The sequence below is a fragment of the Aedes albopictus genome, chromosome 1 (genome assembly GCF_035046485.1).
Source record: "Aedes albopictus strain Foshan chromosome 1, AalbF5, whole genome shotgun sequence".
NCBI classification, from domain to species: domain Eukaryota; kingdom Metazoa; phylum Arthropoda; class Insecta; order Diptera; family Culicidae; genus Aedes; species Aedes albopictus.
Window position 1 is genome coordinate 28,532,171 of NC_085136.1, and position 16,378 is coordinate 28,548,548.

The following is a 16,378-nucleotide window of genomic DNA, read 5'->3' on the forward strand; positions in this document are numbered from 1 at the left end:
GAGTGCTTAATTTCTTAAGAAAGTTTGCTAAATAGTGATGTGCCCATACAAATCAGCGCAAACTTCATAACTATTTTTTGCTTTTTTCCTTTTCTCACTAATCCGTGAATATTAGCGGGAATCTCTTACCTTGGTATTTAGATACTTTGGCTGTGATGTGCAAACCTTAGCAGTCAGCGAGTGCTAGATTTCTAACACCCCCTCTCAACACGCAGAAAAATGAGGCTTATTTAAAACAATAAAACGCACGGTTGATTTTCAATCTGAGCATTTACTTATTCCAAAGTTATATTTCTTTGCTCTTACTTAGAGTTTATTGATCAAAACAACTAATTCCCATCATTCCATATAACGTTAAAATCTGCATTTGTTTCAACAAAATGGGGACCATAAATATGGCCCGGAAGCACTCACACATCTTCAAAATTCTTACCCCAACATCGCCACAACGAAGAAAGTGTAGCAAATCCATCACTTCAACTTCCAAGTGCAGTTTTGGCCGTGATGGATAACGCGCAGGTACTCAAGACTGCATCCAAAAAAAAAGTTGGTCGGTTTCGATTTTTTGCCTTTTTTCATTCGTTCTCGCTTCCATCCGCTTGTCGAGTGTCTAAAAATAGATTTCCGAGCTGCCGCAGGAGCTGCCGTCGCCAACACAATCACTTCCCGGCTTTGTTAGTGGCAAAAGTGCAGTTGTTTAAAACAATCTGTTATTTTATGTTGAAACTACCAAATCTCTGTTTGTTCTAACAAACTGTCAAAAATTTCGGCAAATGAAAATATTTGTATTATCAAACAATGGAACAGTTCAGTTTAAACTAGAAATCAGTTTGTCGCTATAACAAACTGAAAAATCGGTTGATTTGAACTAGAATTTAATTGTGTTTACAAAATATTTTTCTGCGTGAATCGATGACCCCGATCTTGCTCCTGAGGGACTGGAATCGGGTTGCATCTAACGCCTTCGTAAACAGATCTGCTTGCTGCTCGGTGGTACTGATCGGTTCGATCTTGACGGTCCCGGCAGCCACATCGTCCTTGATGAAATGGTGTTTAATGTAGAGGTGCTTGATACGCTTCGATTCAGCATTCTTGGCCACCCGAATAAAAAATACAGTAGAAAAACCGAACGTTGTATTGTAACAGTACTATTTAAAACCATATTTTTACAATAGAAACCACTGTAAAAATAAAAATACAAAAACAATTAAATGTAATGTAGAACACCATACAGTAAATTGTAAATAAGATTTTTACAATATACTATACGGGTTGTTAAGTATCGTAACAATATAAAAAAATATTTTTCTTCATATATATTTTTTTGCAAAACCATACATTATATTGTAAATGAATTGTTATAAATACTGATACGTGGGTTTTAATAAACCGTACATTGTATGGTACACGTATGGTTTCAAACAACAAAATGTACCGTAAATATATTGTTTTAATTGTAGTTTCACCACTGGTTATACATTTAATTAAATGGTTTTGGAATGGTTCTCTTTTGTTATGTTGTATTGGTTTACATTACATAAACCATGTAATGTTATATTATCTTGTCATTTTCCTCCTGTTAATGGCATCTTAGGCTTACTAGCATTATGAGAATGCGCTTTGGGAATTCTCCAGAGCGTTTTGGATAACCCTTCATATATTGGATTGCCCACGTCTAAGTCTGAGTCGAGGTCTGAGTAGTCTCTGATTGCATTAACAGTTGAAGCTTAGGCTCCCATGCCCCACCAGCCAGATAACCGGGTTTCGCAAACTAAGCATTATTTGTGGCAACACTTTGAGCGGCATGATGGAACTATGCCGAGCGCGCTAAGCATTATTAGACCACTAATGTAGTTGCATGAAGTGGGTGACGAGGTACATAAGTATCATTACAGCGTGCTTAACCGTTATTGCAATATTGAGGCTCCAGTTTGACTAAAGTTTGAAATAAACGTATGTATTTAACAACTCATTAGAAAACTGTCAAGTTCGATTCAAGTATAAGTTAGGTTAAGAAGCGAACCCACAGACGAACCTATATTAAAATTTCTTTCAGTATTCAGTCCAGTCCATGTGTTAAAGATGGCTCTACGTCAAAGATAAAGTTCGTCAATCGTATTCCTCTCATCGCACTCTACATACCTAGCTCGCCATATCTCTAGGATCTGCGATTCTTAAGACAACTGGTTTACTACTTATTTAAACATTTTATTGACTTTAAATTGATGTTTCAACTTATACACTTTTTTCTTTCCTTTCCTTTGCATCATAAAAGTCACAAACATCAACAAAACAAAGCACGGAAAAAATCTAAAACTGAATAAATAATTAAAAATGCACGGAAAAATAATGTTTCGGAAAAGTGAATGGTTCAAACGTAAGAAAAACAGTATAATATAGTGTTACATAAAAATCGAATGTAAATGTATAGTAGCTACAATGTGCGAAGCTTTTAGTGAACCATTTCATTACAATATACATTATTGTAGCTGGTACACTGTATGGTGCAGGAATGGTTTTCACCAAACACCCTATGGTTAGTTTTTATCCGGGCAGCCCTATACAGCCTCGGTTATCCTCGTAGATTGGCACAGGATCCGTCGGTTTCTTGCAGTTGAGGTCTTCCAAAATTCCAGCTAACCAGATGGCTTCGGATACAGCTGCAGCTAGCGCAACATATTCGGCCTCGCTAGAAGACATGGAGACTGTTGGTTGCTTCCGACTTGCCCAGGACACTGTTGAGCCGTAAACTTTAAACAGGTAACCCGTTACCGACTTGCGATCTTCCGTGTCGGATGCCCAGTCGGCGTCTACAAATCCCACGAGTGGTCTGCTGTCTGCATTTCGCTTGAACTGTAGTCCCATGGTAGCGCCCAAGTAACATTTCTAGTTTTATGCAACTCTACAAGACTGTTATAAATCCATGTTCATAAAACTCTTACCGAGGCAATAACATCTTCAAGGCTTCTATCAAAACCTCATGAAGAGTAGCATCCGGCTAGTTGGCCCATTCTTGAGAAGGTTATGAAGAATGCCAAATGCTACAGATAGCAAAGTAGTTTGACATTTATAATAACCTTCTGTATGCTATTTTATCTCCGAAGCTGCTGTTTTCACTAGCGAGGGCATTAATGGCAACGTATTGGAATTCATAAATTATACTTAGCTTCAATTAATTCATGCAGGAAAAACAAACACTCCAATGGGGCTTTGCCAAATTTCGAGAGAAGTTTTTTATCCATGTCACGCCTCAATTTCCATGGCCATATAGAATTTATCGTGAAAAGTGTCACAAATCACCCGAAAAACAAGTGCCCCCTCTGAAATTGTTAATATTTATAATATTTTTTGGATGTAAAAAATTCGGTCGAATGCAAATTTAGATTAAATATCACCAAATCATTCAAATTCTGGTTTTATTCAAACCTAAAAACAAGTTTTGTCCAGGATTTAGCTGAATAATACAAAAATGTTAGGCAAAACTAAACTGTATGTTACAAAACAAATCAGTGAAACGGTGTACAACCATAATGGCGGAGGCTAAAACATGATCGTTATTGCCATTGCTACCTTGCTTTCATAAAAGAGCATATTAATACAAAATGATTAAAAGTGGCATTTGTGGAAGTAATATGCATGCGAAAATGTTGCCATAAAAGCCGATCTAAAGCCGTTCAGCATTTTTTCTGCTTATGTGATGGCCAAACAGCAAGCAGATGAATTTTGACAGCTGATGCACTGTTTACATTGGAAACATTTTCCGCGTAAGTGAATTGCTGAGTTTGTAGTAATTACATATTTATATGAATTTATAACGTGAAATCTTTCCCACTTTGTGGCTTTCTCAAACGGCTACCGTTTCACCTGGCGCAAACTAACACCGCACCGTGGAGCCATCAATTACCGCATCAAGTAAGTTCTTGTGAATTTCTTCGATTTACGACGACTTACTGCTCACGTTTTTGGGGATTAAATTTGGCCGTTTCTAAAACCTTCAACCTGGTGGTGGTTTCGTCCCGCGATGTGATCCTATCGTCTATCAAATTCTTGCAGTTCTCGAGGCATTCCTTATTCCAGCTTCCAAAAATTAATGGTGCTTTTCGCAGTCATGGAAACAAATAACAGTGAATAACAGTGATCGCCATGTTGATGAGCGACGGCCGCTTTGATGGTTGTTTTTTTTTGGTTTTGTAGCGGCATTTATACAAACTAAACACTTTTATAGACTATTTTATTATAGTTTCTTTAAAACCAAAATCGATAGCATTATCAAACGGTTTTATAAAGGCACACAATGCCGTGACAAATTAAGTGTTAAAACCAACGTGTGTTACATTTATTATTTAACTACAAACGGTTTTGAAAATATCTTGAAGAAAATTTTGTAAAAGTAATTGCTTTGCATTCTTAAATGCAACAATTAAGCAAAGCGGCATGATAACTGTTACAATAAAACCTCTATAAATATGCATGAAAGTCAAAAGGTTGTCATATTGTTACTTGGGCGGTCCCTTTGAGGTATCTTACAACCCGCTTCAGTGCCTGCCAATGATTTTCCGTTGGGGATTGCTGGAATCTGCCCAGGTAGCTGACGGGGTAGCACAAATCCGGGCGAACGCAGAGCATCTGATACATTAGGCTGCCCAGCAACTCCCGATACGGCTGGGAAGTACGACATCCTTCTTGGCACAGCTGGAGTCCTTTCTCCATCGGATTCTTGGTGGGGTTGCACTCGGCCATGCCGAACTTCTCCAGGATTTTATTAACAGCGGTCTCTTGAGTCAATTTCAGGTCTCCACGCTCCGGATTGTAAACGAGCCGCATCCCCAGGAAAAACTTCGCTTCGCCGCAATCAGTCATCTCGAACTCATCGGAAAGACGGGCTTTCAGCTTCTCGATTGTTCGGATGTTTCGTCCGACTATCAGGAGGTCGTCCACGTACAGCACCAGATAAACTTCATCGCCTTCAGTCAGTGTTGCACACGTAGAGACAGTAGTCGCGGTTCGACCTTCGGAATCCCAGCTTCAGTAGAGTTGCGTTAAACCTCTCGTTCCAGCAACGTGGTGCTTGTTTTAACCCGTATAGAGATCTCTGCAGCTTGCACACGCTGCCTGGTTTCGCTCTTACGCCTTGAGGCACTTCCATGTACAAATCTTCCTTCAGCACTCCGTGGAGGAATGCCGTCTTAACGTCCATATGATGTACTCGAAAAACATGATGTACCGCAACAGCCAGCACCACCCGCACGGTAGACAGCTTGGCTACTGGTGCGAACGTATCCTCGAAGTCGACTCCAGGACGTTGCAGGAAACCTTTAACCACCAGTCGCGCCTTACGCCGAACCAATCGACCGGTCTCATCCTCCTTGAGTCGGAAAACCTATTTCGTTTTGAGCAGCTTCACGCCGGCGGGACACGCCATTAGCTTCCACACATCATTGGCCTTCATAGAGCGGAGCACCTGCGGGACGGAAGAAGGACCAAAAATGTTCCGAAGGTTCGCTCGAACTCAATCGTCAACGGCTCACCTGCGGGACGGACGTTTGGCTTCTGGGCAGCGTGTTGGGGGGAGCACCAGGTTCGGCTTCGGCTCAGGTTTCAACTCACTTGCACCACAGTCACATCACCAAAACTACTGTACAGGGGTTCGTTTCTCGACGATTGACTACTAAAGCACTTATTTGGAATCTTTTACTAATTTATTCAAACTTATTTTATACAACAGTAATTTACAATTTAATTTTCAGTTTTTCAACAGACGACCATGTGCGTCTTGTTCGCACGAGGAAAATTTTCTCTACTCTACTGCAAATTCAAATTTGAACCTCGCTTGCTGCGATGCGGTTCGTTAGTTGCTAAGGCAACCCGTTCGCGTAGTCGCGACGGTTGGGCCGACGACGGGGGTCGGCAGTGCCCGAGCAAAAATGTTTGTGTCGCGTCTAATGTTCGCAACATTCTCCGGGCCAGAAAGCGAGCTGATGGGTTGCAGCAATACTATTTTAGTGACCGGCCTCTTGTACGTTGATTTCGACGTTCGTATCCGCACCGTCCTTATTTTGTCATCCGGACCACGGTAGACCTTCTCTACTATACCCTTTGGCCAGCTACCTCGATGCAAATGTTCGTCCACAATCATCACCAAGTCGCCAACTCTGTACTCATGGTACTTCCTGTTATCCGGCCATTTGCGACTCCGAATCAGTTCCGGACGATAAGCTGCTACCCACCTGCGCCAGAAACGATCCGCATAGACCTGTGAATGTTTGTAGGCGGCACGACAATCCAGGTCTCGTTCATCGAAATCGTGGTCGAATTGGATCACGTTGTTCCGTCCGAGCAACAGCATGTTGGGTGTTAACGGTTCTGGATCCTGGGGATCATCTGCAACGTGCGTCAATGGTCGGTTGTTGACGGTGTTCATCGCCTCACACAACGCTGTCCGTAGCACCAAGTCGGTAGGGTGTCGGTCCCGTAGCATCGCACCAAGTGCCGCTTTAACGGAACGGACCAATCGCTCCCAGCACCCTCCAAAGTGTGGAGCACCAGGTGGTATAAACTTCCACAGCACACCTCTTACGCTCAGCGTCTCCTCGATCTGCGGCTGGTCCAGTGACTTCACGAGTGATTTCAGTTCTTGATCGGCACCGGTAAAGTTCGTCCCATTGTCGGTCATGATGCACTGCGGCAGTCCACGGATAGCCATGAAACAGCGTATTGCCATTATGCAGCTGTTTGTATCGAGCGATGGCACTACCTCCAAATGTATCGCTCTTGACGTCATGCAGGTGAACAAAACAACCCACCTTTTCTCAACACGCCGGCCGACTTTCACAAATAGCGGGCCAAAGTAGTCGATGCCAGTACAGGTGAAAGAATATACGAACGGGGTAGTCCGCTCCGGCGGCAGATTTCCCATCTGTGGAACGGTTGGCTTGGCTCGCAGTTCTCGGCACTTCACACATGACATCGTGTACTTCTTCACCTGCGAGCGGATCTTCAGAATACGGTAGCGTTCCTTTACATTATTGATGACGGTTTCCAGACCTTGATGTGCGTTGGCTATGTGGTACATCCGGATCAGCAGTGTACAGAACGGGTGTCCGTCTGGCAGAATCACTGGATTGTTCACTTCGAACGGCTTGCTATCGTTTTGGACGCGACCGCGCATCCGGATGATTCCCTCATGGAGAAACGGCGAAAAAGTTTTAAGGCGACTGCTACTCTTCACATAACCTGACGTCTTCAAGCTACGCAGCTCGGATTCGAAGGTCTCCGATTGTACCTTCCTGTACCACGCTTTTCTTGCTTCATCCATGTCACGAACATTGATCGTCAACCGATCAGGCTTTTCTCGTTTTGGCAAAACTAACAGTTTTCTCATTTTCAGGTAGTACGCAGTTGACCTGATCAGCCGGTTGAAATCCGAGAACCTGGAAATGTCGGGTAGATCGATCAACTTTTCTTTGAACGCCGCACAGCACAGCGGTCCGGCAACATCTTTGACAGCTATTTCGGAGTGGAAGCTCGCGAACTCTGCGGAGGACATTTCCAACGGTTCGTCGACCGGCCAGGTAGAGCTATCCCGGTAGAGGAAGTCTGGGCCACGCAGCCATTCCTGCATGCTGCCAATCTTCGAGCACTTCGTTGCCAAATCCGCCACGTTGAGCTGCGACGGAACCCAGTGCCAGAACTGCACTCCGTGACCATTCTCCTTAATCTTCATTACGCGAGCGCCGACATAGGCCGTCAGCTTCTGATCCGACTTCAACCAACACAAACAGATCTTCGAATCGGTCCAGAAGTACAGCCGGGTAATGTCGATCATGATCTCCGTTTGAAGAACGCTTATCATCTGGCTTGCCAGGACGCATACTTGTAGCTCTAGTCTAGTAGCGAATTTCTCCCAGTCCTGCAGTTTCGTTCAGCCATTCCATCCATCTCGGCACCAGACCATCAGGAATCTCATCGTCCCATCCCGACTGCAGTCGCCACAGCTCTTGAAAGATGATCTTCAGCTGAATCGTGATCGGACTGAGCAAGCACAGTGGATCGAAGATACCCATCATGAATTTCAGCAGTTGCCGCTTCGTGGGCACGGCTTCAGCTGTCCGGAATCGCTGATCCAGTTTTGGGAAGTCTAGCGGGAAGACGAATTCGTCGGACTGCAGGTCCCACTCGATTCCGAGGACACGAACGTCGCTTTCCTTGTCCGCGACGATTTCCGGATCGAGGGATGCCAATACGGCACGGGAGTTCGACGAGAACTTCACTAGCTTGAATCCGCCTTGATCGTGCACCTTAATGACACGCTGAACCAGTTCGATGGCTTCTTGTTCAGTGTCCGCGCAGTCGAAGTAGTCGTCGACATAGTGCTGCTTCACGACAGCTCGCTCGACGCCGGGGTGCTTTTCTTCCAGCTCCTTCGCATTGAAGTTCTTGATGAACTGTGCCATCGACGGGGACGACACTGCACCGAATACCATCACCTGCATAACGTACTCGTTAGGAGGGTCCGTGCGATTCATGCCACGCCAAAGAAATCGCTGGGAGTCCTGATCTTCTCTGCGGATGAGGACTTGATGGAACATTTCCCGTATGTCCGCAACGAAGGCAATCTTCTTCATTCGGGCCCGTATCAGGACCGCGATCAGCGGAGGGACGAAATTCGGACCCTTCAGTAGCAGATCGTTCAGGGAAAAACCGTGCGACTTTGCCTTGGCGTCCATCACCAAGCGGAACTTCTCATCAGTCGCCACGCTGAAATGCGGCAGGTACCAGGTGTTCGGAGTTTCAGTTAGCTCATCAGGTTCCAATTCCCTAGCGTATCCTTTGTCGACGTAGTCCTGGATCTTCCTGCAGTACCGATCAGCGAAATCAGGATTCGAGTCCATCTTCTTTTCCATGATCTGGAGACGTCGTAGGGCTTGAGGCTTGCTATCCGGGAAGACGAAGTTGTTGTACCTGTATATCTGGCCAACCTCGAAACGATCACCACGCCGTGTAATGGTACGGTGCATGATGTCCAGTGCTCGTTGATCTTCGTCGGCTATTTTCACCGACTGGCCAGAGATCCCGAAATCTTCAACCTTGTACATCTGTTTCACCAGATCTGTAAGCTCGATGTCGTCGTCTTCGGAGCACAGGAACGCATGATTATTGCTAGATCCGGCGCCGGCTGGGTCCACTACTCCATGGATTGTCCATCCAAGGTGGCATCGAGTCAGCTGCAAGCCATCCAATGAGTATTGCACCGTCTTCAGAGGCACAATCAGACCTGCGTTGTTCGATCCAATCAGCATACAGGGACAGGCATCTTGGATCGCAGCCAGCTTCTCTTCATCGAGCATGGGGTACAGCTGCTTTACTCTCGCCATGTCGAACTTCACCGCCGGCAGGGCGATGTTTGTCACCGTCTGGATATTGTTCACGTCGTACCACTTCGCTTGATCGGAAGGTCCAGAAATTCGGAACGAGAGCATCATCGACTGTTCCTCTTTGTGCAGGATCCCATTTGTCCAGCGGTAGGTCACAGGAGCAATCGGTCCCCGCAATCCGAGACTCTCCGCCACAGCTGCATCCATCATCGAGAGAGACGAACCTTCATCGAAAAGCGCAAATACTTCAGCGACGCCTTGTGGACCACGAATCTTAACCTTTCCAACTCGGAGCAGTGTGTTCATGTTCTTGCCGTTGAAGTTGCAGACATTATCGTCACCACTCGCCGCGTCCGTACGACTGATCCTCGAGTTCCTTGCAGGTTCGTCGGTGTGGACCAGTTCATGGTGGTTCTTCTTGCAGATGGAACACTTCTTGTCGGACTTGCAGTTCCTCCTCGCATGGTCGAACTTCAGGCAGATGTAGCAGACCTTGCAAGAGTTAGCAGCAGATCGACGTTGGGTAACCGACAGCTTCCGGAACTGCTCGCACTTCTCCAGGCCAGAGTGAGAGCTTGCGGAGCACAGAGGACACTTCTTCGCTACCACTTCGTCGCGACTGTTGACGTTCAGGACTGTCGGCTTCGGCTTCGGCTGGTAGCCGGGCTTTTTGACGCTGAATACAGGGTTGAGACTCGCGAGCTGGTTGTCCATCTCATCCTCCAACCAACGAGAGAAAGTGTCGAACTCGATTACAACGCCTTCCTTCAACAGAGCGGCCTTATGCCGAACCCACATCTGTTTGCTGAAAGCAGGCAGTTTTTCAGCCAGGTGCGATATGAGTTCGGGATTCATCAGGTAGTTATCCGCCCTCGCGTTGGTCATCGCCACCTTGGTACCAATTACCGCATTGTAAAAGGCACGGAAGGACTCGATGTTTCCCTCTTTTACGGTCTCCAGGTTTCTCAGCGCCTCCAGTCGGTTTGCCACCACCCATTCAGTGCGGCCGAAGTTCGACTTCAACATTCGCATAATCTGCTCCACGTTGTCAGGCGATGAGAGCAGCGACTCTACAGTTCTTCGCGCTTTTCCTTGTAGCGCTTTGTTCAGTCGTCGAAGATTGTCACGGTCCGACAGCTGAAACTCTTCGGTGGATGTTCTGAAGTCGTTTTCAAAAACGGTCCACTCCATAATGTCGCCGGAAAAGGGAGGCAAGTCTCGCATGTTCCTACTTTGTAGTGCTCTGAAAGCTTGCGACAGAGCCTCATTTACAGCGGGTTCTTGTACCGACGCACTCCGCACGTCGGATGCCGGCGCGTTCCGCACGCCGGAGGCGGGTGCATTCCATGCACCCTGGTTTACAGCTCTCTGCACGCCAGGAGCCGACGCATTTCGCGCACCGGGGGCTGGCACATTCCATGTGCCCGGGTTCCAGGCTTTCTGCACGCCGGGGGCCGACGTATTCCATGTGCCGGGAGGCGGCGCATTCCAGACGTCGGGGGGCGACGCATTCCCTGCATCGCGATGTTGTAGGAACGGACGATCTATCCAGTGGGACGATTCATGCACGTTGGTTGGTCTGACCTTATCGGATTCGGTAAGCCAATCTGCAACGCGCTTCGAGACGTCGGTGTAGGTACTCGATCTGCTCGATGTACCCGATCGGTGACTTGAGTCAGACTGCAGCTCGATCTTCCTCAAATCGCGTTCTCGCTGCCGCTTCAGGAACTCCGCTTTCCGCTGCTCGGTCTTCAGTGCCAGGTCGTGTTGAATCTGCAGTTCAGCAAGCTGCTTCTCAGCCACGATTCTGTCCCGCTCGATGGAAGCTCGCAGTTCAGCCTCCTCGTTCTGCTCTTCCAGGTCCAAGAGCTTGATTTGACTGTCAGTCCTGCTGCTTCGCGATGTTCGAGTTCTCGTTGACTTCGCAGGTTCTCTCGATGTACCAGAGGCGACAGATTTGTTCTCCGGAATCGCGTCCGGTTGAGTAGCAACGTTTTCCCCCACGTGGGGATTCACATTCGAGACGTTGGGTGGAGTACGAAGCATGTTGCTTAACTTAGGAATACTAACTACGTACTTATCTAAAGCCTTAGGAACTACACCTTTATTTTTTCTAGAAGATCGTCGTACCTGTTGTTCCATATAAGCCGGTCATGGGCATTCGAAGGACCAAAAATGTTCCGAAGGTTCGCTCGAACTCAATCGTCAACGGCTCACCTGCGGGACGGAAGAAGGACCAAAAATGTTCCGAAGGTTCGCTCGAACTCAATCGTCAACGGCTCACCTGCGGGACGGACGTTTGGCTTCTGGGCAGCGTGTTGGGGGGAGCACCAGGTTCGGCTTCGGCTCAGGTTTCAACTCACTTGCACCACAGTCACATCACCAAAACTACTGTACAGGGGTTCGTTTCTCGACGATTGACTACTAAAGCACTTATTTGGAATCTTTTACTAATTTATTCAAACTTATTTTATACAACAGTAATTTACAATTTAATTTTCAGTTTTTCAACAGACGACCATGTGCGTCTTGTTCGCACGAGGAAAATTTTCTCTACTCTACTGCAAATTCAAATTTGAACCTCGCTTGCTGCGATGCGGTTCGTTAGTTGCTAAGGCAACCCGTTCGCGTAGTCGCGACGGTTGGGCCGACGACGGGGGTCGGCAGTGCCCGAGCAAAAATGTTTGTGTCGCGTCTAATGTTCGCAACAATCAGTTTATAGTCAAGTATAACATCCCTCCTTAAACTTATCACCCTCTAATACCCAATGCAGAACGATGTTTCTCGAACGATGCGGCTGGCAATCCTTTGGTAAGGATATCAGCTGTCTGTTCCGCAGTCGGCACGTAGCTCACCTCTATCTTACCTTCTCGTACACACTGTTTGATAAACGACAGCTTCACCTCGGTGTGCTTCATCTTCTTCGAGGGGCCATAAGATTCAGCGACGGCTATCGCGGACTGATTGTCCTCGAATATCTTCACCGGACGACGATCCAGTAACTTCAACTCTTCAAGCAACTTGCAGGTCCATAACGCTTCGCATATGCAATCAGCCAGGGCACTACACTCTGCCTCGGTTGAGGACAGTGCCACGGTTCTTTGCTTCTTGGAACTCCACGCCGTTGTTGATCCGTACAGCTGAAGCAGGTATCCGGATGTCGAGTGACGATCGTTGATGTCGGTTGCCCAATTGGCATCCGCGTACCCGACGATCTGACGGCCAGTCTCACTTTTTCCGTACACCAACCCGAAGTTCGCCGTACCCTTCAAGTATCTCAACATCTTCTTTGCATGTCCCCAATGTTGCTCCGACGGATTACACTGGAAGTGGCTGAAGAAGGATACCGCCGCGCTCAAGTCCGGCCGTGATGTCACTACCAAGTATGTGAGACAGCCGATGAGTTCACGAAAAGGCTTATCCAGGTGTTGAGCTTCCAGGGACTTCTCGAGCTGCAAGTTAGTCTCCATGGGAGTACGCGCCGGTTTGCAGTCTTGCATGCCAAATCGCTTCAGGACTGCGTTGATGTAGCACGGCTGGCTTAGCTTCATGGTGCCTTGACTCCGATCCCGGTCGATTTGTAGACCCAAGAACACTTTAGCTTCTCCGAGGTCTTGCATTCGGAACTCCTTCTGAAGCATTTGCTTGACCACCTCCACGCTGTTCAGATTCTTCGCGATAACCAGTACGTCATCTACGTAGAGTAGCAGGTAGACAGGACCGTCGCTTCCGTATCGTACGTAGAGGCAGTTGTCCTCTTCACATCGTTGGAATCCGCACTCAATCATGAACTCGTTGAAGCGATCGTTCCAGGCTTTCGATGCTTGACGCAGACCGTAAATGGATTTGAACAGTTTACACACTCTATCTCCCTCCTCAAATCCTTTGGGCTGCCTCATATAAATGTCCTCCGTTAGTGTACCGTTGAGAAACGCAGCCGTTACGTCCATTTGATGAACGAGCAAGTCATGTTGATGGGCGTATGCAAGCATGGGACGTACTGTAGACATCTTGACAACGGGCGCATAGGTTTCGGAGAAATCAAAACCGTATCTCTGCGTAAAGCCTTTGGCAACCAATCTTGCCTTCCGCTTCTGCACTGAGCCATCCGGGTTGAGTTTCGTCCGGAACACCCACTTACAGTCGATTGGCCTGCATCCTGCCGGTAAATCTACCAGCTGCCACGTTCCGTTGTCCGTCAATGACCGCAGCTCATCATCCACCGCTCGCTTCCACTCCGGCCAGTCGTCCAACTGTTTCAGCTCCTCGATTGTACTCGGAATACTCTCCACGTAGTTCTCCGCGTTGAGTGCGAAGGCCATGCACATGTAGTCGCTTAGCTTTGCAGGTGGCTTTCTGATTCGTTCGCTCCGACGTACATTGGGAGTCTCCGGTGGATCTGAGCCCCGCGCCGGCTCCTGTTCTCCGTCTGTATCAGAATCTCCATCGTCAGGAATGCCATTTGTTGCTTCCATGTCGTTGATCTGGAATCGCGGTCCAGCCAATCGGCGATCGTCACCCATCGAAGAACATTCCTCCTGGCACTGAACAACTTCCGGATCGCTACAGACGCCTCGGCCGAGCGGAGGTAACGGCACTTCCTTGATCACCACGTCGCGAGCCATGAATATCTTCTTGCCGTCCCACAGCCGGTATCCGTTTGGCCCGTACCCGACGAAATAGCTGGACCTGCTACGCGCTTCAAGCTTGCTACGCTTCTCCTGTGGAATCAGACTCATAGCCAAGCTCCCGAAAATCCGCATCCGAGATACATCCGGTTTGTGGCCGTACCACAGTTCGTACGGGGTTTTGTTCGACGTCACCGCTGCTGTCGGGCTCCTGTTGATAAGGTATGCGGCCGTTTGGACAGCCTCGTTCCACAGACACTTGCTCAATCCCGAATCAGCAATCATCGACCGCGCATTATCGAGAATGGTGCGATTTAAGCGTTCGCTGACCCCATTCTGCTGCGGGGTATAGGGTACAGTTTACTCGACACGGATACCCTTAACGGCACAGAACTCAGTGAACGCTCTACCCACATATTCGCCCCCATTGTCGCAACGCAGGCGGCTTACGCTGCTGTCAAAGTGGGCCTCGGCCATCGCCACGTAGGATTTGAACGAATCCAGCACCTCGTCTTTCGTGTGTAAGATGTACACCACGCAAAAGTGAGTATAATCGTCAGTGAATGTGACTAGATATCGCTTACCATTCCAAGACGCTGGCTTCATCGCGCCGCAGACATCGCTGTGTATCAGCTCAAGCGGCCGGGAGCTCCGTGGCAGTACCATATCCTGGAACGGTTTTCTGGTCTGCTTGCCCTCCAAACACGGGCCGCACATTCCCATTTTTAGCACTGAACTCTTGTCAACCGAAATTCCGTTCACCATTTCACCACTAATCAGTTTAACCAGTCCACTTCGACCGATGTGGCCATATCTTCTATGCCACATCTCCACATTGTCCATCGATTGCACGGTTGCCAAGCTCTCCGAACCCATCACTTTCTCCATGTCCACATTTAGCACATACAGTCTATCCGTGCGACGTCCAGTGCACAACACTTCACCGTTTCTCTTATGTCGAATTCGTTTTTGAACCTGGGTTGGAACTGGATTGGCGGAAAATGTGTAAACAAATAAACGTCAAACAAACTCAAACAAACTTTAGTACAAGGGAAACCGAAGTCGGGTTGGGGTTGAAACTGTGATCTCATCCAGTTCCAACCCAGGTTGGAACTGAATCAAAAACGAATTCGACATTAATCACAGCGGCATTTTTGGTAAACACTACTTCCATACCGAGCTCACCGCACCGCCGGATCGAAAACAAATTGTAGTTCAAGCCGGGCACATAGAGAACGTTTTCCACGACATATTTCACTTGCCGCTTGCCGATTCGCGCAATTATGTCCACTTTTCCTTTGTAATGGCTTCGGAGAACTTGACCCGAAGCAATCTTAATCAACACTGCACTTTCCAGCTGTTGGACGTCACGCAAATATTCTTTGGAGCAGATCATATGATCTGACGCCCCTGAATCCAAGATCCACTCAAAACCCCCATCACTCGGAGCAGGTTTATCACCGCCCACGCAGCTGCTGATGAACGTCACTTCCGAAGACTCTCCGACGTGTGCCTTCTCCTTCTTAGTCGGCTTCTTCGCTGGCTTTCCATGCTTCGCTGTGTCGAATTCCCGCCGATGAGGACAATCAGCGCGTTTGTGTCCCACTTTTCCGCAAGCAAAACACTTAATCTTCATTTTATCACTTTTGCCCGCGAACGCCGTCGATGCGTTGCTCCCTCCGACGTCGTCACTGTACTCCCGCTTGACGCTCTCGCTCAACAAGCGAGCTTTCACAAAATCCAGCGTGCATTGCTCGGTCGAAAGGGTCTCCAACACCGTAACCAGCTGATCATATGACTTCGGCATCGTTTGGAGGAGGTAGAACACCACCAAATGCTCCGGCAAATTGATCCCGGCCGAATCCAGGTCTCGGACCATCCGGTCGAACGCCAACAAGTGGGCCTGCATCGGTGTTCCCTCGTCGAACTTCATTGCAGACAGCCGCTTCATCAGGTAGAATTGCCCGGAGATTCCTTTCCTCGCGAAGGTGGATTCGAGCGTCCTCCAAATTTCAGCTGGTGTGCGTTTGCCCTTTATATATTCCAACTGCGAGTCAGCGATGTTGCGAACGAGCACTGATTTACATTTGACATCCTTCTTGAGACGACTCGCCAGCAGCCTGTCCTTGCTCCTCCTCACATCGGCATCGTCGCCGGGAAGGACCTGCAATTCCGGAACATCCTCTGCCTCATCTCGTACACATTCCACGAGCCCCAACTCTTCGAGGTGAACTTCCATCCGGAAGCACCAGTTGGCGTAGTTGGATCCATCAAAGAGGTAAATTTTCTTGTCCTCTTCCATCGCTGCAAAAAAAAAAACTTCTTCCGACCGCCGCGAAACTTGTTTAAACGTGTTCGAACGCGCACTCGTGTGGG

At 47.8% G+C, this 16,378-nt stretch overlaps 3 protein-coding genes across 3 annotated transcripts; all 3 read right to left on the reverse strand.

The window, feature by feature from the left end:
* Nucleotides 1–2,544: 2,544 nt before the first annotated feature.
* Nucleotides 2,545–2,865, reverse strand: LOC134288194 (uncharacterized). Its single transcript, XM_062852218.1, has one exon. The coding sequence runs from the start codon at nucleotides 2,863–2,865 to the stop codon at nucleotides 2,545–2,547; it is 321 nt and encodes a 106-aa protein (XP_062708202.1).
* Nucleotides 2,866–5,848: 2,983 nt separating this feature from the next.
* Nucleotides 5,849–7,852, reverse strand: LOC134288195 (uncharacterized). The gene has a single exon (XM_062852227.1). The coding sequence runs from the start codon at nucleotides 7,850–7,852 to the stop codon at nucleotides 5,849–5,851; it is 2,004 nt and encodes a 667-aa protein (XP_062708211.1).
* Nucleotides 7,853–7,886: 34 nt separating this feature from the next.
* On the reverse strand, nucleotides 7,887–11,420 carry LOC134288196 (uncharacterized). The gene has a single exon (XM_062852235.1). The coding sequence runs from the start codon at nucleotides 11,418–11,420 to the stop codon at nucleotides 7,887–7,889; it is 3,534 nt and encodes a 1,177-aa protein (XP_062708219.1).
* Nucleotides 11,421–16,378: the final 4,958 nt, after the last annotated feature.